This window comes from Mustela nivalis (genome assembly GCF_964662115.1).
Source record: "Mustela nivalis genome assembly, chromosome: 13".
NCBI classification, from domain to species: Eukaryota; Metazoa; Chordata; class Mammalia; order Carnivora; family Mustelidae; genus Mustela; species Mustela nivalis.
Genome location: NC_139032.1, coordinates 34,761,130 through 34,783,089, shown reverse-complemented (window position 1 = coordinate 34,783,089; position 21,960 = coordinate 34,761,130). Strand labels below are relative to the sequence as shown.

At 35.4% G+C, this 21,960-nt stretch overlaps 1 protein-coding gene across 15 annotated transcripts in view; it reads left to right on the top strand.

Annotated features, from left to right (window-relative positions):
* The window catches only part of PTPRD (protein tyrosine phosphatase receptor type D), a 194,094-nt gene that overhangs the window by 94,421 nt on the left and 77,713 nt on the right, over nt 1-21,960 (top strand). For all 15 annotated transcript variants that reach the window (XM_082694980.1, XM_082694978.1, XM_082694974.1 and 12 more), the window contains one exon: nt 21,764-21,887. In XM_082694980.1, coding sequence (XP_082551106.1) covers nt 21,764-21,887 — 124 coding nt within the window. The remainder of the gene's footprint in view (nt 1-21,763; nt 21,888-21,960) is intronic.

Below are 21,960 nucleotides of genomic sequence, written 5' to 3'. Positions count from 1 at the left end.
CTTCTGTACTTATTACAACTTAAATTGCAACCAAACCAAATTTTCAAGTTTCAAAGCTAATTTTTGTTTGAACTTTTGAAATATTTTTGTGCTCAATTTTTTTTTTTTAATTTCAAATGTTTTCCTTACCAATATTAAATTCCCTATCTTTCATACTTGGACCTTTAATGTTTTGTTTTTCTTTCTTTCAATTTTTTTTTTTTTTTCCTTCTGGGACTCATGCTCATCTAGAGGGAAAGTCCTATAACTCCAGTTTTGTTTCTCAATCACTGTTTGCACACAAGTTCACCATAACTAATTGGCCCCTGACCATCACTGGACATTGTCCAGATCGTCTTTCCACCTGCTCCCATGTGGAGCTCAAAGCTCTCAGGAAACAATTAATCCTGAAATATTTCTAGTGCCAAAACAAGCTTTCAACTTCAAAGAAACTGTAGCAAGAACTAAAAAAGAGGCTATTTTTTTTTTTGTGGTATTTTGATTTTAAAATGGAGTTGCAGTTTTAGGGCCAGAGTGGTGTGTTCATGGAGAGAGAAACAGTATCAGATGCTGGGGAGAGTGTTGGAAGTCAAGAAAAATAAGGCTCATACTTAGACTCTGCCAGTTAGTCATTGTGCTGTTCTACTCTGAACACGTGACTTCACCTCTTGTGGACTGAGTCTCTCTTACTTAAGATGAGGATATTAACCTACTCATAAGGTTGTTATGACAATGACTATGTGTCAGGTGCCTTGCTTCTTTGCCTTTCTGTACAAAGCAGACTGATAGGAAAGAGTAGTGGCCCTCAGTACTGTGAACTTTAAACTCAAGACCTACCTGTTAGTCATTTAATAACACTGCATTTTTTCCCAAGTTGTTTTATTTGTATAAGAGTCCCTTCTTCTTTTCCCAAAAATGGACTCTATGAAAGCAATTAGAAGGTGAGCAGTGATGAAGATGGATGGTGGTTATGATATTTGCATGTTCTTTTCCTATTTTGTATGTAATGGAATTTCTGGAAGTTAAATCCACACAAAGTACCCAGAAAAGCTCATTTTCACTGAGGAGTAGAACCTGCCTTGGGTCTCTGCTATGAATCCAAATGCCCTTAGACAAGCTGTTTAACTCCCCTAATCTCAGTTTCCTTATTTATAAGAGAAGCAGTTGGAATGCCTTCATCTGTTTGATAAACATTTACTGGAAAGTAAGAAAAAAAAAGTCAAGAAACAAGATTTGTTCTGGGTAAGTCCATAGTCTCCCAGAAAAAAACAAAAACAAACAAACAAACAAACAAAAAACAGAGGAAAAAAGTGGTAATTATATGACATGGTGATGGTGGGAGGGGAAAATTTAAGAAGGGACAGTACTGAAGAGTTTTTCCAGAGAGCATGCAAGTTAGACTCACTGAAGTTTGCTAGGATTGCAAGATCCCAGGCTAAGGGAGATGCACACGCAAAGGCATGGAGATGAGAAGGGACATGGCTTATTCAAGGGACTCCAGTGAGTTCTGTGCTTGTCACTTCAAAATCAGGGTCATGCTGCACAGAGGTGAGACAGGAAAGTTGATTACACTCTTGAAAAGTAGTAACATCAGCACTAAGGAGTCTGTGCTAGGTGATCTTAAAAGTACTCTCACGTCATAAAAATGATTTCCTGTCTCTACTACTAAAACTGTAAATAACCCCCCCCCAAAAAAATCAAACGAATCCATCTATTTCTATGGCACTCATGAACACAGCTTTGGAGAGAATTTGAACAATGCTGCAGGAAGGGATTGGGGCCAGGAGAGCCTATTGCTGCCCCACATAATAGGAATGTCTTTACTTATTTCTTTTTAGATGTAAAAAAGTGTGGTAGTATTATTTGCCATGATTTTTTTACTCTAGTTAAACAGTTGGTCATTCTACATGAAAAAAAAAAAAAAATGTTGACCATGCCACCATGTTGGGGAGTACAGAGAGGATGAGAGAAAGATGTGAGTGTTAATACATTATATGAACTTATGGATTTAGCAATGCCTTGGGAAACAGTCTTTTAATCATCACAGATATAGCATTTGGTGTATTTGGCTTTGACTAAAAAGTTCAGACATGCAGCATAATCAGAAGTGCATTATTTCTCACTTACTAAGTATGTTTCCTTGATAGTGGGCATTCATCTGTCATTTAAGCTCCAGCCGGAGGCTCATGGAGATTCTTGATTTAATTCACTCTAAGTCCCCTCATCGACTCCCCCTCATCCCCTTATTTCTCCTCCTCCATACCCCTCTCTTCATTCCCTCTTATCCCTTCCCCCATCCCCTCACCCATCCCCTCTGTCTCTAATTCCCTCCCCCTCTCTCTCCCCACCTCCCCACTTTCCCCCTTCTTTATCCCTCTCCTCTATTCCTGTCTGCAAAATATTCCTTCATACCTTCGTCTTTGGTATTAAACTACATAACATTTTAATATTATGGTAATAATGTTACCTAGGGCTTCACAGTCTAGAAAGAGCTTTGCAGCAATAATAATGATAGCAAATGTGTATAGCACTTACCATATGGCAGACACTCTTTGCAACATGGTACATATATTAACTCATTCAGTTCTGCCAAGTAGGTACTATTAGTATCCCTGTGTTACAAGAGAAGGGACTGAACTGAAACTCAAGGAAGTTAAGTAACTTGTCCAAGGCCATACACTGGTAAGTGGCAGCATGGGGATATGAACCCACATGGCTTCATTTCAGAGTTATGTTCTGACCACTATAAATAGTTACCTTTGGTGTTTCTTCCCACAACCATTTTCATTATGGTCTTAAAATAAGACATTTTATGTCATTATCCACTAAAATGGTTGCATAATATTCATGAGTATTTTCTGGTCCCAAATAAGACCTATGAACCTAAATTTCTTCTTCTTTTTTTTTTAAGATTTTATTTATTTGACAGACAGAGAACACAAGTAGGCAGAAAGGCAGGCAGAGAGAGAGAGAGGAGGAATCAGGCTCCCTGCTAAGCAGAGAGCGTGATGTGGGGTTTGATCCCAGGACCCTGGGATCATGACCTGAGCTGAAGGCAGAGGCTTTACACCACTGAGCCACCCAGGTGCTCCATTAGCCCAAATTTCTGATTGATATAATTTTATTTTTGTTTTTCAATATCATGAACATTTTTGAACAACAAAAAAGGACTTGGTTTCCTTTGGGTAAGAAACTTTATAACCAGTTTCCCCCTTATGTTCTTTTTTATTTGATTGTTTTTTTAAATTAGCAAGTTTAAAAATGATGTAAGATTATAGTTTATACCTGAAAACAACAACAAAAACCAGCAATGTACTCTAATGGACTAGAAATCATCAGTTCACCAAGTTGACTCTATAAATTTTCCTACATAATGGTGACAGCATTTGTTTTCTGATCTTGACCAATTCCCTGGGTAAATAAAGTGGAAAGAAAGCAGAAGCAAATGTTGGAAGGATTAGAAGATATAAAGACCCAGTTTTAACTCTCTGAGAGAGTTGTTAATATTGACTTGTTCTTGTCTTGACATTTTAAACTATAGACCAGAGTCTACTTACTTGTTTTAACCTGACTATTAAAAGAAGTGAAGACTTACATTGACAAAATGCCCTCTTCTCTACATATCACCAAATTTCGACTTAATTTAGATAAGACCCATGCATGATGAAAGGAAAACTTGTTCACTACGATAAACTTTGTGAATATATTAAACCTATATAAAGTGTCATTTTGCCTAAAGATTTTTAAAAACATCTTTCATCTGTGCAAAATCCTGTTTTAAGTTTCTACAATTTAATTTCATATAAAAGCTGCTAAATGATTTGAGAAGATAGAATGTTAACTTCACAATCCGAAGTTTGCCATATTTCAAGATGGAAGAGTTATAAAAACACTTTGCCTACTTACATTTCTTTCCATTAGTTTCAGGGTGCATTGTTGTTGTTTTTGTTTGTTTGTTTGGTTTTGGTTTTGGTTTCTTTAGCTCTAGCTTTGATTTCTGTGAAATTGAACAGTATGCCAACTAGCATATAATAAGCTAGATTGACAAGGCAGAAGTTTGGCTTCAGATGGATGATCGCACTAGGTAACCTTTTTAGATTCTCTATTTGTCTAAGCCTGGAATTCTGATTCGCTGATTACTACAAAACACAACTGAAAGTACAGATTATAAAGATGAGGTTCTGAAGCCCAGTTTCCCTTTTTGTTTTCTCATGGTGGTAATGCCTCTACCCACTCCTCACAAGCTTAAGTCCAATCTCTTCTGTTGGTGTTCTATAAGTCGGGAGTGCAGACGTGGCTGAAGTGATTGAGAAACCGTAATTAAGATGGTTAGCGAACAGTGAAATGCTGCCTCCCTTTGTATTAAGAGCAGTTAGGGTGCTGCATTAGCAAAGGTAGGAGAACTCAGTCTGGTCCCCCCCACCCCCCGTGGTAATTAATTGACCTCCTTGTCATCAGTTGAGACATGAGGAGAATAAAAATTTTCAGCCTAGGTATTGGAGTTGGTGGGTGTTGCTGTGCAACTGGGCATTGATTTCCTTTTTTGTTCTTTTCTATTCCTTTCATATTGATCCTCTCTGTCACAGCTCACGGATTCTCCCATTATCTTACAAAAGGGGAAAAAAAAAAAGAAAGAAAACTGTCCCAAAGTTTCAGAGGTTTGAATTCCCTTTCATAAAGTTTCCACTGTGGAATTATATTTGAGGATTCCTAAAATCTTTGAATCTAGTCCACCCCTCTTTTTTTGCCCCCTTTTTTTTTCCTGGGAAAAAATAAGTGATATGGCTGAATGAGATGTGGCTGAAATCATCTAACCAGTTTTGCATCTAACGTTATGCAAAAGCTGATTTTTCTTAGGTAGACTTCCTAGACAAAAACAAACTGATGAATAAAGGGGGAAGTTTTCTGTAAATAAAGCTATAGTCATACAGATTAAACTTAGGTTATTTAGAAACATCAAAGAAGCTTTGTTTCCTATATGAGTACCCAAATCAAAAACAGTACTAGAAATTTAGGTGGCTATCAATTATTTGATAAAAGGTGATTTCTATTTATTGAAAGGAACAGTGGTTCTTAACAAAAAATAAATTTATGTGATATTTTCCCCTGTGTTTTCCTTATCATTTTATTAAGATACAATTCATATATTATAAAATTCACTATCTTAAAATGTACAATTCAGTGGATTTACTTTGTATTTGAATATTAAATGGGTATTTTATAAAGCTTCAAGGACACCCCCTTTTTGGTGAAGATTTATATTTCTTTTGTTTGCATTGTTCTTAAACAACTGATGGAGGGAACCAATGACACTAGGGAGTTGTTTGAAGACAGAAGTCTTCAAACAGAAGGGTAGCTTGAGCGTGGAAGGCCAGAATTAAGATGAGACAGTTGCCTATCACTATGGGGCGGATTTTATTTGCTTTTTGCTATACCTGAGTGCCTGATACTACAAAGGATTGCAGTCTTCATTGTTTTACTTGTGAATCTTCCCCTATAATAATGAAAGCTTCTTCAGGGCAAGGAATGTATCATTTTTATTGGGGTATCCTTTTGACTAGCATGGTAACTTCTTAAATGAATGTGGGAATGTTTCAAAAATGAAGCAGGAACCTGGTTTGCTTTTTGCAGCTCACTCTTCCCAAGTGTAACATGATATCAAAATGGACACAATTTATCAACCTATGAATAAAGGTGCTTCAATAGGTTATAATATTACTGAACTTCAGCAGAGATCCTGTGGGAAGAGAGGTACTATGGGCACATGGAAGTGACAGTTGGATGGGCAGTGGTTCTCCATCTAGGTAGGGAATCCACCTTTGAGTTTCCTTGGTGGGTCTCCCTTGGACAGTATATCATTAGAACAGTGCAGGAGATCAAGCTTCCTGACAAGGATTCTGTGCACAGATGAGGAAGCCATTCACTGCCCTGACTGAATTGAAGGAGTGGAAGAATGCTGGTTGCAGAACTCACTTTTCCTCTACTCATAGTCTATGAAGAAAAATGATCTGGAGTATTCATATATCAGAGTCAACTCTAAGAGGAAGAAAAATCACCTTTCCTCAATGCTAAAAATTTAGCAACTTTTACAAAGACTAATAGTTTCACTATTTATCTCTCTGCAGTTTTATCATTAAAATATTTTCTTTGTTTCCTCAAGACTTCATCTGCTCTTGCTACTCATTTCCTCTTGAAAAGAGTTGTAGGGGCGCCTGGGTGGCTCAGTGGGTTAAGCCGCTGCCTTCGGCTCAGGTCATGATCTCAGGGTCCTGGGATCGAGTCCCGCATTGGGCTCTCTGCTCGGCAGGGAGTCTGCTTCCTCCTCTCTCTCTCTCTGCCTGCCTCTCTGCCTACTTGTGATCTTTCTCTGTCAAATAAATAAATTAAAAAATCTTTAAAAAAAAAAAAAAGAAAGAAAAGAGTTGTAATCCTTTTGTTTTTGATCTATAATCATTCCTCAGCAACAAATTGTGAAGCCACAGACCAAAGATTATAATTTTCATTAGAGAATAAACCAATAAACTCTGTGAGGCAAAGATGCTCATTTCTTCCAAATATCCCTGTGAATACAACGGAAGGCAATTCTAAAAATTGGCTATTTCTAAAAAATGTTCCAAGAACATGAATGTCTACTTCTTTGGAGATCTCTTTTCTTTTCCAGCTTTGCATTCTGTTCATCTCATACAACAAACTTTCACCGAGTTATTATGGGCCAGGTACTTTGCTAGGCTTTGGAGGCTACAAAGATGAATAATATATAATTGTTGCTCTTAGATTCTGAGCCTAAAATTTCCTTCAGTTTTGAAGGAACTAAACATTAGGCCAAAGCTCCCAAACTAGATTTTGATAAAGATCCCCAAAACATGAAGCTGTAAGTTTTACCCCAGTGTAATTCAGCTTGGATTTTAGTCTGTGTTTGTTATATTCACCATGATGGGATTTTTTTTGGTTTTCTAATATTCAATAAATTCAGTGATTTAGAAGCCTAATTAGAGTGCTAGAAGCTATCTAAAATCTGTCCTTCAAAGTCTAAATTTGCTAATTTCTTGGACATAAAAAGAAATCCTCAAAACTTACCAGGTTTTTGGACTCATTTTAAAGAAGACTCGTATTTTTCTTTCTCATATTGCATTACCTGAACGTATGTTAAGATTAAGGGAACAACATTGTTCTTTATTGTGTTTCTGTGGCAAAACTTCTTTTTTTAAAAAATTTTTTATTTTTTATAAACATGTAATAAACATGTATTTTTATCCCCAGGGGTACAGGTCTGTGAATCAGCACTCACCAAAGCACATACCCTCCCCAATGTCCATAACCCCATACCCCTTCTCCCAACTCCCTCCCCCCAGCAACCCTCAGTTTGTTTTGTGAGATTAAGAGTCACTTATGGTTTGTCTCCCTCCCAATCCCATCTTGTTTCATTTATTCTTCTCCTACCCACTTAAGCCCCCATGTTGCATCACCACTTCCTCACATCAGGGAGATCATGTGAGAGTTGTCTTTCTCCGTGTGGCAAAACTTCTGAATGTATAACTAAGCTGTGGGAGTGAGCAGTTATTAAGCATAATATTTTGTGTCATAATTTCAACTAATGAATCATTGAACACTAAAAAAAATGACTTCAAACAAAATTTTCTATCTGGATGAAATCTGTAACTCCAGAAGGAAATATGAGCTCTTTAAATATCACACAGATCTCTTTCTGTCTGTTCTTCCCTTATTATAAATTGTTGGTTAAGGTATCTACTTGTATTTTAATATCTATATTGATTAAAGAAGTTTGTCTGTTAGAACACATTTTTATATTTGTTACTTTACCCATATCGCTCTTTATAAGATGGTTTGGCCTCTTTGTATTTTCTTTGCTATCTCATTAAATTATTGAAGTATACCCCCAAATTGGAATAAATAAGATTTATGCTATATAAGGAGTATCCGAACTATAATCTAATGATTATCTTTAATAAACAAAAGATATATGAAAGAAAATAAACACAAATATAATTATATTTATTTTCTGGTATAAAATTCCATTTATTTTACTTTTATTGGATGACTTGATTGATAATATTTTCAATTTTGAAAAAAGAGTCCTTTTTATATAGCATTACTTATAAATAGACATATACAGAGCCCCCTACTAAGGATATACCGATTTAAAATTGTCCAACTTTGGCTCGAGAAGGGATATTTTTATTCCTCTAACATACTCTAGGCCTTATTCAATTTGTGAAACCTTAATGAACTATAGGTTAGCACTGAGTTATTTTCAATAGTCTTGATAATCAATATAAATTGCAGTAAAGCCAATGAATTTATAGCATTATTAGGGAAGATAATCTGAAGAATGCATTACTCTGTTACCATCAAGTTCAAAATTTTGTTTATATTTTAAGATTTAGCATTATTAATCAGGGGTGAAACTATAATTACAGAAGAAGTGAGTTTCCCAATTTCAAAAGACGTTCATGGAAAATGAGACAGAAATCTGAAATTATTAAAATAATATCTCTATATGTTACTTGCACCTGGACTGGGACCACAGTTTTATAGGCTACAAAGATACATAGTAGACTGTATTTTATTCAGGAACTTACATTATGGTTGGGGAATTAAGAAATTATCAAATGAAAAGTTATAATTACTTTAAATAACTTTAAATGAGAAAATGTTACAAGGCTTAAAGTTCGCTGGGAAAGGGATGTTCTACACTATGCCCAGCCGTAGGGGGTGCACTTGAAAGTGTGGGAGAGGTCTCTAGGTCGGCATGCATTAGAACAGTATAATTTAAGCTGAACCTTGAAAGAAAGCTAGGATTTAGGAAAACAGAAAGGATAAGAATGTTCTCTCCAGACATGAGGTATTCCAGTGTGAAAAAGTAAAAATTGAGACCCTCTGACTTGGACAGATTAAAAAGGAGCCATGGGGAAACACCTGGGTGGCTTACTTGACTAAGCATTGATTCTTAATTTCAGCTCAGGTCATGATCTCAGTGTCATGAGATCAAGCCCCATGTTAGACTCCGTGCTCAGCTTGGAGTCTGCTTGAGATTCTCTGTCTCCTCTCCCTCTGCCCTTCCCCCTCCTCTTGCTCTTTCTCTAAATAAATAAATACATAATCTTTTTAAAAAGAGGTGGGGAGCCAACAGCTTGAATTTAGGAATATTTGCTAAGACTGACTAGGCAGCTCAACATTTATGTTGAGGAGGTGTGCACACAGAAGAACACAATACGGCAAGTTCTGATTTTAGAGAACTTTAAGTTAGTAGAGGAAATGAGACAACATAAATGAATATGAGACAAATGTAGAAAGTGCTATGGACATTCCAAATCTCATTACACCCAAAATTTGATGAGTTATTTTGAAGAGAACTCTGTGAGTCTTTCAAGTTTCAGTGTTTACCAACTCCTATGTGTTTGGATTACGGTTGTTTCTACTTTTGTCTTTGTGCACATAAACTGATTATTGTGAGCTTCCTGTTGTATTTTGTACATACCTACTGTATCCTTTAAGTATAAATATGACTCTTTCACTGGCAACATACATTTTGAGCATGTAACTGTCTCTCTCATAATAGTGAACAGAATACTTGAGACCACCTGCCATCATTTTGTTATGTTCAGATTCAGTAAACTATAGTTATGTGGTGAAGCAATTCAGCTCTTTGTTAATGACAGATTTATCGAAGACACGCTTTCAGAAGGATTGTACTAGAAATCCTATTAAAGTGCCATCCATTAAACCATTAGGATAGTCATTAAAACTGTTAGTGCAGACTTGTTATTCGTGAGTTATTGGTCTCTCACCATTCTCAGTGGTTTCCGTCAATACTACTCTACCCTTTGCTCTGTTGTGGCTATTCAGTTCCAAGAAATGAAGGCATATCAGTTTTCTCTCTTCCTGCAAAATTTTGGGGGTTGAGTGGGGGTAGGAAAGTTGGTATGGTAATGAGGGTGGAAATGAGAGAGATTGAAATCCCTGTCCTAATTGTTCCCGATTATATAGGGTAAGGATGATACTTAAGATCCCACTTTTTTTTTTTTTTAATATGAAGTATGTTCAAATCTAACTATAAGAAAGTTATGGCTGGTTTTCATTAAAAGAAAAAAAAATTGGAAGTGGAAAGTACTTTGGGATTAATGTATCATTAAGCCAAACTGACAGACATCTGGTCTTTAATCTATTTTCCTTTCTGTTCAGAGTTTTGAAGTAAGGAATTGAACTTTACGAAAGTAAATGTAAAGTTGTAATTTAATATACATGTGTTAGAGTATAGTAGTTAAGAACTCAGAGTCCAAAGTCAGAGAGCTCTGGACTCACATCCCAGTTCCACAGCTTTAATGGACTACTAGCATGATTGGTGGGAAGTGTTTTAACTCTTCTAGGCCTAAGTTTCTGTGTTTCTAGTATGTAGACAAGAGTATCCACCTAAATTTGTTTTAAGGATCACTGTACATGAGACTCATCATTATCATCATCATTATCATCAAAATCAGAAGTAATTTAACCTGATTACTTCTCAGTACCATTCTTTGATAAGGTTAGAGGGAGACAATCTAATTTAGCATTGGCTCTTTCAATATATTTTCCTGGTCATAAATCTACACTGAGCTTTGTCTCTAGATGGCCAGAGAAGCCAGTTGCAGACCTTGACATGGATTTCACAAACTGCCCTCCAAAGTGTTGGATCCTATAATCTGTGTCCTCTGCATCTAACATGACAAGAAGTCAAATGTGCAGATGGGAAGTGTCCTGCAGCTCCCGTTTGCCCTCATTTTTGGAAAGTAGTACAATATTCACAAATTGAAAAATTAAAGAACACAGATAACAAGTACAAACTATTAAAATAATTATTGTTAGAAGATAAACTGAGGGGCACCTGGGTAGCTCGGTTGGTAGAGCATATGACTCTTGGTCTCAGGGTTGTAAGTTTGAGCTCCACATTGGGTATAGAGATTACTTAAAAAAAAAAAATAAAATCTTAAAAAAAAAAAGATAAACCAAGCCATGTTAAATATTTTAAGAGTTTATTTGAGCAAAAATTGATTCAGATGCAGATTGGGCAACACCAAACCAGAAGTGTTTAGGAGCGGTCTACTAACAGGAGCAGGGCAAAAACTCATATAAAGTAAGTGTGGAAGTAAAGAAGGGAAATTGTTGATTGGCTGTAGCTTAAAGCTCTGTCGGTTGTTTATGACTGGTTGTTTTGATTTTGTAATCTTGAAGCATTTACAGGCTTAGATTTTGGTTTGCTTCCAGAGGCCACCACAGCATTAGAGCCCCCTCCGTCTAATAGCATTCTTGTTTAATTAATTTAACATTTTCAGTCTATGCATCTCAGACATAAATGCTGATAGCATTGATATATGATATTCTAGGTTTCTATACATATGTATGTGTATATATATTCATATATATATAAATATGTTTATATTTTAATAATGTCTTTTTAATTTCTTTTTAACAGTAAAAGTAGATGTCTTTATGTCAGTAGGTACACAGTATCAATAGCTTCATAGGTTTGTCATACTCCAAGTTGTTTAAGCAGTGTCCTGTAATAATAGGTTATTTCCTTTCTTTCCCCCACTGTTGTCATGGTTCTGTAGTGACTGCTCCAAACATTTGTTCAGGAAAGACATGTCTTTCACTTTCAAAGCTTTTAGGCAAAGTTTAGTGCCTGACAGAATGGCCAGAGTCTAATTCTAGGAGATGATGAATTTGAAGAATGTTCATGGTGGGTGAAGCTGAGTCAGTTGGGGAAGGCAAAGAGATCACAGGCCAGACCTCCAGACCATGAAAGTACCTTGATATAATCATTTTACTCCAGGACCTGATCCATACCTTTGTAAATATGAGAGGCAATGGGTCCCAAAGACCCCACTTTCATAGGTGTGTGATGTCAGTGGCCATGTCTTCCAGCTGTGATGACTGGATGCTGTCTTATCTAAGAGAGGAGCAAGTAGTCATGTTCATTGCCTTTCTGAGCCTCCCTTTTCTGTGTGTCTATGAGTTATTTTTTCCTCTTGCTGACCTAGCTTTTTTTAGAGATGTTAATTTAGTTACAGTTTTAAAAGATATGTTAATATATTTTCTAATCCTTTAGAACTTGTTATACTTAAGACATGTTTGCTGATTGAATTGTGTAATACTCAAGCAACAGAATAAGTGTATGGTTCCATTTCCAGAGTGTTAAAAAATTTTAAAAAGGAAAGAAATTATAGCATGATTTTACCTAATATTTCAGTAATAATTTTAAAATATAAAATGTTTATTAGACAAAAGATTAAAGATTTTTTCCATAGAATTATCACTGCATAAGTTCAGTTCTTTAATTTTGCTCTTTTCCTCCACAACAGAACACACATCCAACCAGTTTCTGCACCACCACATTCTTTCCAGTCTCCACCCTGCCCCAGAAAAGAAAAAATATATATATAATTTGAATAGGCTAAATTGTTAGTTTCATAGAGAACAGGGTAAATGTGTGTTGAGAGTCATATGTCTGTCTTCCTTGATCTCTTTTCTGTGCAGCTCCATAGAAACATTGAACAAGATGAATCAATGTTTCAGGCCAACCACCTTTTGCATTCTGGCTTTATTCCACTCTTACAGCAGCAGAGTCGATAAGTGGAGACAGGTGTTGTTCTGCAGAAATTGCTGTCTTTACTTTTCCCCACCCACCTGTCCATGCGGTAGAGTTTGTAAATGAACTTACTATCTGTCTGTCTTTCTTTTGTTCTCTTTCTGCATGTATATGCTCACTTGGCTGTGATGGTTATAAGTCTCTGTATCATGAAGCTCACCTAGGACCCAAGATATAGATATGGATACAAGGAAATTAGAGCCTACTCTAACCTTATGATGTATTGCCCAAATTGGGACACTTTGGAAGATGGTGCTTTGATAATGAAACTGGGACAAGGGGGTAAACTGGAATGTACCTCCTACCCCTTCTAATGTAAACCTTATGCCAGAGCTGAATCTTTGGCTGTTTATCCTTCCATCTGATTAGGACAGTCCCATCCTCTGCCACAAAGGCCAACAAATGGACTTGAGACTTCTGAGGAGCATATTTGTTAAAACAAACAACCTCCCCAAATAAAAGAAAAATCCACTGTATTAAAATGGTTAACTATCCACACATAGGTGGTATGTCCAGAAAATTTGGTAATATGGTGTATGTAAGATTGTTTCCAGGCAAGCAGTCCCTATGTGATACTTCAGAATAGTGAGTAGATATATAAAAGTCAGAAATTATAGCATGGAAAGCTATATTAATAATAATAATATCTGTTCACTTAGAATTTCAAATGTGCCAAAGTCCAAGATGCCTCTTATCTTGAATCAGGTTTCAGACAAGTGTGAGCCTGGAAGCTATTCTGACTATTTAAAAATATTTTATATATCTCTGATCTATTCCAATATATGTTTACTTAATAGTTACATGTTCATCAGGGAAACTTATTTAACTGTTTCTAAGGTTCTAGGGTAAAAGTCACTGTTGCCATTATATACTGCCTATAATGCTTTTCAGTCATTCATTCTATAAATACATTTTTAAATCAACCGTATGCTAAACACTGAGTGTACAACATCAGATGAATTACAGTCCTTGTAATGATATCTTCAGGTGATTCCATTTTTTTCCCCAAAGTTCAAGTACATAAAATTATTAAAGTATGGACATTTTTCTAATACATTTTATCTATAATTGTTTAATTTTATATTATAAAATGAATATACATTTCAACAAAACAAATTAATCTCTGATATTAATCTTTTAGTTTAAAAATATACTCTAAAATTCTACATTGTGTTAATTTGTCCTAGCCTTTCTAGTTTGCTTGCAACATGTAACATAGAAGAAAGTAAACATGACACTTTAGGTTGTAAATACTTTCTAAGCTACTTGAACACCATGGGTATAAATAGTAATGATCAATCTGTGTATCTTCTTTAATTAGAAGCTTATATTTAGTACATTATACTGTGTCCTTACATATAAGGACTAATGATATTAACAGCAAGGTGTTTTTAGTATATAAATGTGTATATATACATATATTACATAATGTATACATATCCAAAGATACACTGTATCCAAAAAACACAGGTAAAATCTCAGTGTGTTTCAACCATATAGTTATACTAAATACATTTGAAGATAGGATGAGGTAGGGAATTTTTTTAAGTAATTATTTCAGATTTTCTGTATTCCATCAAAGACTTAGAGGAAGTGTCATGCTTTTTTTTTTTTTCATTTCATTTCAGATGCAAAATTTTTATTCTTTGAACAGGAAATTATTCATATTTCAGTTTGGAAACTCATCTGTTTTTCCTTTCCCATCTGAAAACAAATTGGGAGAAGAAACAGTTTTAACAAAATTTTAATTAAATAGCAGCAAGGTAATACTGAAAGCCTAAAATACATAGTGGACAGTAAAATGAGGGAAATAATAGTGTTTTAAAATTAGATTCTAAATCTGTATAGATGATAAAGAAAAAATAATGTTATCACTTAAAACTCAACTGATCAAATGATGATTTATCTTATTTTCCTTATATTGCTATTTATGAAATGCTACTATAGTAGAAGGCATAAACAATCACAAAACCACTCTTTTCATTCACATATATTTTTACAAAATTTTTTAGAAATATTTATTTATTTATTTTAGAAAGAGAGAACTAGAACATGGAAGGAGGGGCAGAGGGAGAGAGGATCTCAAGCAGACTCCACACTGAGAACAGAGCTCTACACAGGGCTCAGTCTCATGACCCTGAGATCAGGACCTTAGCTGAAACCAAGAGTCAGATGCTTAACCGAATGTACCACCCAGGGACCTCAGTTAGTTTTGCTTTTGAATCTACTTTTTCACTGTATTTCTGAATGGTCAGGTCTCAAATGAAACAGAAAACAAAGAAATACATGTGGTTATTTGTGTTCTGGTAGTGGTGATGGTGGTGGTGGTGGTGGTGGTGGTTGTTCTCTACCCCAGAAAAGCAGATCAGTTTCCAAACTATAATAGATGAACATATTGTTACATAACAAGTGGCAAGGCAGAAGTGTATTTCCTTGCCTAAATTAACTGACAATTGTGTCAGTTTTATGCTTCATTGTCAAAGGAAATCAATTCACTTAGCATCAGGGAGAAAGCAGACATTCCTTGGACACTGAGATTGTCTTAAATCAGGATGTTCTCACACAAGTCAGTGGATGAAGACAGGAAAAGAAAAACATCTACCATTCTTTAACCAAGAACTTTGCATCATGTGTTTTAGATGTATTATTTCACGTAATACTTTTGGATCAATACAAACGTGGCAGCATTTACACAGTGGTGAGGAATTAATGCATTCATCTTGTTAATTTGGAGCCAGAATTTAGTGCCCTGTTGTTCACAGAAAAGAAAGGGTGCTGCTGTGAATTTATTCAGCTTAATGCTGTGCATAGATTGCAATCAATAGATAATTTTATTTGTTACCTATACACAGTTCTTTTTATAAACACTGTAATTACTTTCTATCAATTCAATCAACTTTATCTCCTTAATCAGAGCAGTTTAATAAAATTTTAATAACATTTTCTTGCCCCAAACTGTCTGGAAAATTTTTAATTCTTTTTGCTTTACCAAATAACATCAGAAATCCTAGTCTGTGAATTATATTTGTTATAATGATTATCTATGAAGCTCTAGTCTTCAGGAACATCAGCTATAATTCTATATATCACTTTCTTATTATGTACTTTAATTCAATAGAGGAGATAAATAGCAAAAAACTGAAACATTGGGATTCAAGTTATCACTTCCATCATTCTTCTAGAACATTGCCTTTGGGAACTAGAAATTTTTCTTTTCTACATTCAGTACTATCTAGGAAAATGTTGAGGCACGTTAAAAAGGAGAGTTTAATAAAAAATCTGGCCTTTTAAATCTTCAGATCTCAAAGTTGTATGTTCTCTTCTGAACTCTCCTTTGAAAAGATCTGTCAAAAATAGTTTTTTTCTAGTCACACATAGAAAGTAGTAAAATAGCTTCTCTGCATTCCAGAGATCACATAGCATTGTCCTACTGAATTAAAAAAGAATCTAGTATTTGTTGCTGTTGTTGCATTATTGTTTTTTGTCATTTAAATTAGGACAAAGTTAACTATACTTCTGGGAGTAAATGGAATTCTCAAAGAGATAAACTAACTCATTCTTAGTGCTAAGATATCATTTAGGAAAAAAAAAATGTTCATCAACTGGTTGCCTCAGATATTTACTCATCTCATATGGTTGACTGGTTTACAGTGACTATAGAGTCTTTTTTGCTTCTCTACATATCAATTCTAATGTAAATAAATCATTACTTCAGATACTTTTCTATAACTATTTGTTACATAATATGTTATAATTGGGGTTGCAAATCAAACCACTAGACAATAGTAAGGTGATATAATTTTATCACTTACTTGAAGAAAAAAAAATATTGTATATAAAAATACCTGATTGAAATACCTTAATGCCTTTGCAAGGGTTGTACATTTATAAATAGTTCATCTTTCCACTTAAATATGGAGAACTCCTGTATGTATTCATTAGTTAACACTGAGAGTCTTGAAAGGTCCCTATTTCAGTCCTTCAGATTCTAATCATGGCCTAGACCAGAGATACTTTTATAGAGAAAGACTTGGGAAGTTTTGGTAACTAATTTGGTAAAGGAGAAGAGAGAAGATGAGGGGACCAACCTGACACTGGGAAGACATTAACAGAAAAAAAGGAACAGAGCAATCAGAGTGCCAAAGCTAACCATGGGCAAAGAGAAAACTAGCACCTGGGACTCAGGCTCTGACCTCCAAACTTTGCTCATGATCCTACTTTCCACTCCTTCCTCACATTCTACTTCTGAAAGCATCATTGGATTCAACTAAAGGCATGTTCTTCTCTTTGAAGAAAGTACTCATTATGCCAATTGCAGGCCTTTGCTAATTGTGCAAAATATAGCCCTTCTCAACTATGCAAACGTGGGTCTTTTTCAAATGGATACATATTAATTTACCATTTTCAATTTTGGAGTGAAAGAATATGAATAAATGAGAATTTTAAAAGGCTTCATTGCAGAAATACGGTCAATGGCAAACTGCTTTTCTAAACCTCAAAAAGGGTTTGAAAGTATGTGGGTGCAAACCACACTAAGGAGTAAATGAGCCTACTCATTAGGAACTCTGTGGAACGATAGTGTTTCTCTGGAGGTTAAGGTCATCAAAAGTTCAATTCCCAGTAAAAAGGATGGTTAGTCTGACCCATAGTTTGCCTAGTCAAGTAGCTGGTCTATTCCTTCTATATAATTAAATTTTGGTTAGTTGTTTTAAAACACACAAAAACAGGATACAGCTTTTTTGTGGTTTCTCTTTGATGAGTTTTTAAAGGGAATAGTTTGAGCTTTTTCTCTTAGTAAAGTGAGGAGAAATGGGACACAGAACAACTAGTACTATAGGGAGTTTGCACATATGAATTATATTTTTCTTCTTGGTAGAGAAGTTGAAATTTTGCAGATCCATATTGAAAGGACTTTGCTTTAAGTTGATGGCTTTAGCTTTACCAGAAAGTTCAGTCACTGGATGTAATTTTACACAGTGACTGTAGTGTGATGTGCAAATTCACGAGCACTCCCTTGTTTTGAGTTTAAAATTTTAAGTATAAATTAGAAGCACCAAGAGATTTTTGTTTCCAAACCTCTCGTGTTTCAAGAGAATAATGAAAAGACCTATGTAAAACAATCAAGAAATCTTCTCAAGCTTGGCCAGAGAAAAAGCACAATATGGCATCCAGGCATCCAGACTGCAGTCCAGAATGCCCGGGCCCCCAACAGAGCTTACCAGTTGTTTGACCCTGAGAAAGTTTTTTAACTTCTCTGCATCTCAACTTCCTCACTTGGAGAATGGTGATAATAATGGTGATAATAATGGTACTTCTTTGTGAAGATAAAATTAGTCAACATATGTGAAGCACAAAGAAAACAGTAGATATGATATGTTTTATTGTTAACTATTGGATATAAATATATATTTTATTTTATTTATTTTTTAAAATATTTTATTTATTTTTTTGTCAGAGAGATAGAGAGAGCACAGGCAGGCAGAGTGGCAGGCAGAGGCAGAAGGAGAAGCAGGCTCCCTGCGGAACAAGGAGCCTGATGTGGGACTCGATTCCAGGATGCTGGGATCATGACCTGAACCGAAGGCAGCTGCTCAGCTGACTGAGCCACCCAGTCATCCCCTAAATATTTATTTTAAATCTGGCATTTTATCAAGAATATGGTGCAGAATTATAAGTACATTATGTGTGTGTGTGTGTGTGTGTGTGTGTGGAAAAATTAGGTAAATAGAAAAAAATAAGCTCTCTAAATATATCCTATTTTTTACACTTAACTATTTTAAGACAAAGTTCTAGTTGGTTAAAAAATTAGAATTTTCAGACCATCAAGTTAAAGATACGTAAATGAAAAGTATTTAATATTAGCAGCTGACTACTCAATATTTTCCTGTTCTTCTTTAAATTACAGGGAGTTTTTTCTGTGGTCACATTCTCAGTAAGACAAAGCCATTGAGTTGAAGATCTATTAAAATTAGAATGATTAAGTGGCAGGTATTGAGGTTGGAGGGGGAGTGTGTCACGTGCCCCCTGTGCAGATAGGAAAACAAAGTAACATAGTTTGATATTTCTGGAATGTTTAGGTGCTACATACTCTTTATCCAGTACATTCAAGGACCTTGTTGAAACGGAAGAAAACATAAGGAAGTAGTATTCTTGTTTATGAATTCTGTGACAATGCAAAGTACAAATGCCATATAGCTTATTTTTAAAAAGTCTATTAATCAAATTTGGGTTGAATACATCTAGCTTGCTTTATTTCTAACTTGAAAACTTTCCTTCAGGGCAGCTACAGAAAACAGGATTCTAGCTTGTGAGGATAGAATTTGGGATTGAGTTCTGGGAAGGGGATATCTTACCAAAAGTTGTTTGGATATATATAGTTGAAAGGATGAGAAGAGATATCTGAGACTCAGGCTGAGGAAAACCAAAAGCCAACAGTAGAAAGAAATTGAATCTACTAGGAACAAGGGTGCTTATTTCAAATAGTTTTGAATAATGTTTGGGTGGTGTCAGCTCAACTTGATAGTAGGAAGATGCATGGTCATGTTGGGTTGGCCAAAAATATGAGATTAGAGTGGAACTCAACTTCTCCAGACCTGCGTTCTTCTTTCTCTACGTTGACCATTTTATTCTTCCTTAAGAGGATCTCAGCAAGAGATACCAGAACACAAAGAGGCAAAACGACTGCACCAGCACCTGCACAAAAAACAAAACTAAAAACAACAACAACAAAAACATGAAAACACAGAAGAAGTTGGTTAAGCATCTGAGTCTTGGTTTAGGCTTAGGTCATAATCTCAGGATTGTGAGATCAAGCCCCTCTTTAGGCTCTGTGCTCAGCAAGGCATCTGCTTGAGGTTCTCTCTCCCTGCCCCTCCTGCTAATGCATGCTATTTTCCTCTCTCTCTCTTTCTCTCTCTCTCCATCTCTCTCTTTCTCTCATACACACACACACAAATAAATGAATAAATCTTTTTTTAAGTGTGTTTTGAGAATTAAGCTCTTATTCATCCATGATACCTTTGCCTCATTAACATGGACAATTGAAATTTGATTTTCCTCAACCACTTTTATTTTTTCACAGTAGAAAAGATTATCTTATACCTCACCTACTTTCAGTAGTTGTTATTCCTTACTGAGTTTACTGCTCTCGACTTTCTGACAAGTTCCAAAATAATGACCTATGCTGTGTATTGTTAAAAGTTTGGTCAGACAGGTAGATATTGATAGATGAGTATGTGTTGCACAAAGACAGTTAAGCATTATTTAATCAATGTTTGTTTGATCTGTGTGAAACTAGTATAAATGTAAACTGCAACCCATCTGTTTCATCATTCATGTGAAGCCAACCTCATTTTTAAAACTTGATTTCTTATGTAATTGCCCCAGAATGACAGAGGATGATCAGTTGAGAAGAAAAACCTTTTGGACTTGCAAGATAAAGGATAGTTATGTTTAACTGTGTTTCACATGTTGGGCTTCCTCGTTTTTCAGTGGCCTTCAGGATATGTAGCATCATGCCTTGGTAATTACCAGCTTTTAATCATCAGCTGGGCTTTGAAATCACACAGACCTGAGTTTTAGGGTGAATGTATGAGTCTAGCTGTGTGAGAAAATTACTTAACAACCAAATCACACAATGCCTGCCAGAGAGAAGACCCTCAGTAAGATTTATTGAGTTAATCTTTCTTTACTTCAATTTCCTTGTCTTGGAAAATAACAATACATACCTCATAACATTTGTGAAAATTAAAGAGGATACTACATGACCCAGCAGCTACTATAATTTTCCTGTTACTCAGAGATCTTCTCATGGGTCATTCTTTAAGCCTAAACATATTAACACATGTGACATAAAACTCACATGTGGTTTTTAAACTCTTCAATGAAGAGTATCAAATCAAGCATTCGGAAGGCTGGGGATATGTGGCGAGAGTGGAAATGGACACGAGTTAACAGTGTCTGTGTTAAGAGATGTAATTTCATTAGTTTAATTAAATGCATGCCACTTTACACATCTGCTAGTGATCTTAGTCTGAAGAACAAGGCCATCAAAGGAAGGAATATCTTCTACAAAGCGCTATCATCAGTGCGCCTAGGAGCTCTTGGGATATTTTACAAAAGAATGTGTAAGAAGCTTATGTACTCAGCAGTGCTCCTCAGTGTAAAGTGGAGTATCACTGGTAGTTGTAATTTCAGGATCACATACTTTACTATTAAACCATATGCTAATGAGTGCTAAAGCATTAGTTTTAGTGCACTATACCTTGCAGTTTCCACAGTCTGTTGTTTAACTCCCATGTTCATGGAAGAATTACTCCACCATTTCTCTTTATGAACTCTTCTCGACAACATTTATTCATCATTTCAATTCATTTAAGGAAATATGTTGAACCATAATTTATTGAGCCATCGTTGCAGATGCAAAGATGACTAAAGGTGTATAGGTAGGACTGTGGCTAAGGACTTTAGAATCTAAGCTGTAGGTCACTTCGAACCAGTGGAAGTTCTTAAGCAGGAACCGAACCTGTCCAGAGCTGAGTTTCAGGAATGTTACTTTGGTATGAAGTGTACGTTAGAGTGAATGTACAAATTATACCTTGTGATACTGGTAATAGTGTGTTATGGAGAAACAGGCACAATTTTAAGTTGACCTCAAGTTGTAAACTGTTAATGAAGAAAGAATAGCAAAGCCTGTGCACAATGAAGCCAGTGAATGACCAGTAAATTTGAAGACTGAGGTTAGGTCCTGACAGGAAAGAGTAGGGAGAATAATCAAGATAAAATAATGTTCACAGAACCAGAAGGAATATTGAACTAGAAAACTTGTAAACTACAGCTGCAGAGAAGGAAATGGAAAAGTAAAACAATTTAAAAACCCTGCCTTTCCAATATTCACAGAACATCTATATTGATTTTTTTTCATTTGAATCAATGTTGGTGACTATCACTGTTTTTTACTATGATTAATCATTTCATGTTTTGCTGGTTATAGTAGTGTTCAGCTTCATAGCTAGGGTCATCTTTGAAGTGTGGCTTCAGTCTTTTCTTTTTAAATCATGTTTCTTACTTGTGATAAATGCCTATAATCGGTGTTATCAAGTATTGATTTTGTGTGTGTGTGCTGTTTTTCTTTTAAAGTCAATTGACCCTGGCCAGCAGTTCACATGGGAACATTCAAACTTGGAAGTAAACAAACCAAAGAATAGATATGCAAATGTAATCGCATATGATCATTCCCGGGTTCTCCTATCAGCAATAGAAGGTAAGGAAATTCAGACATTGTTTATACTTTTATTTTCATGAGTTTAAGGGTTTGCATGAAAATACAGTTCTAG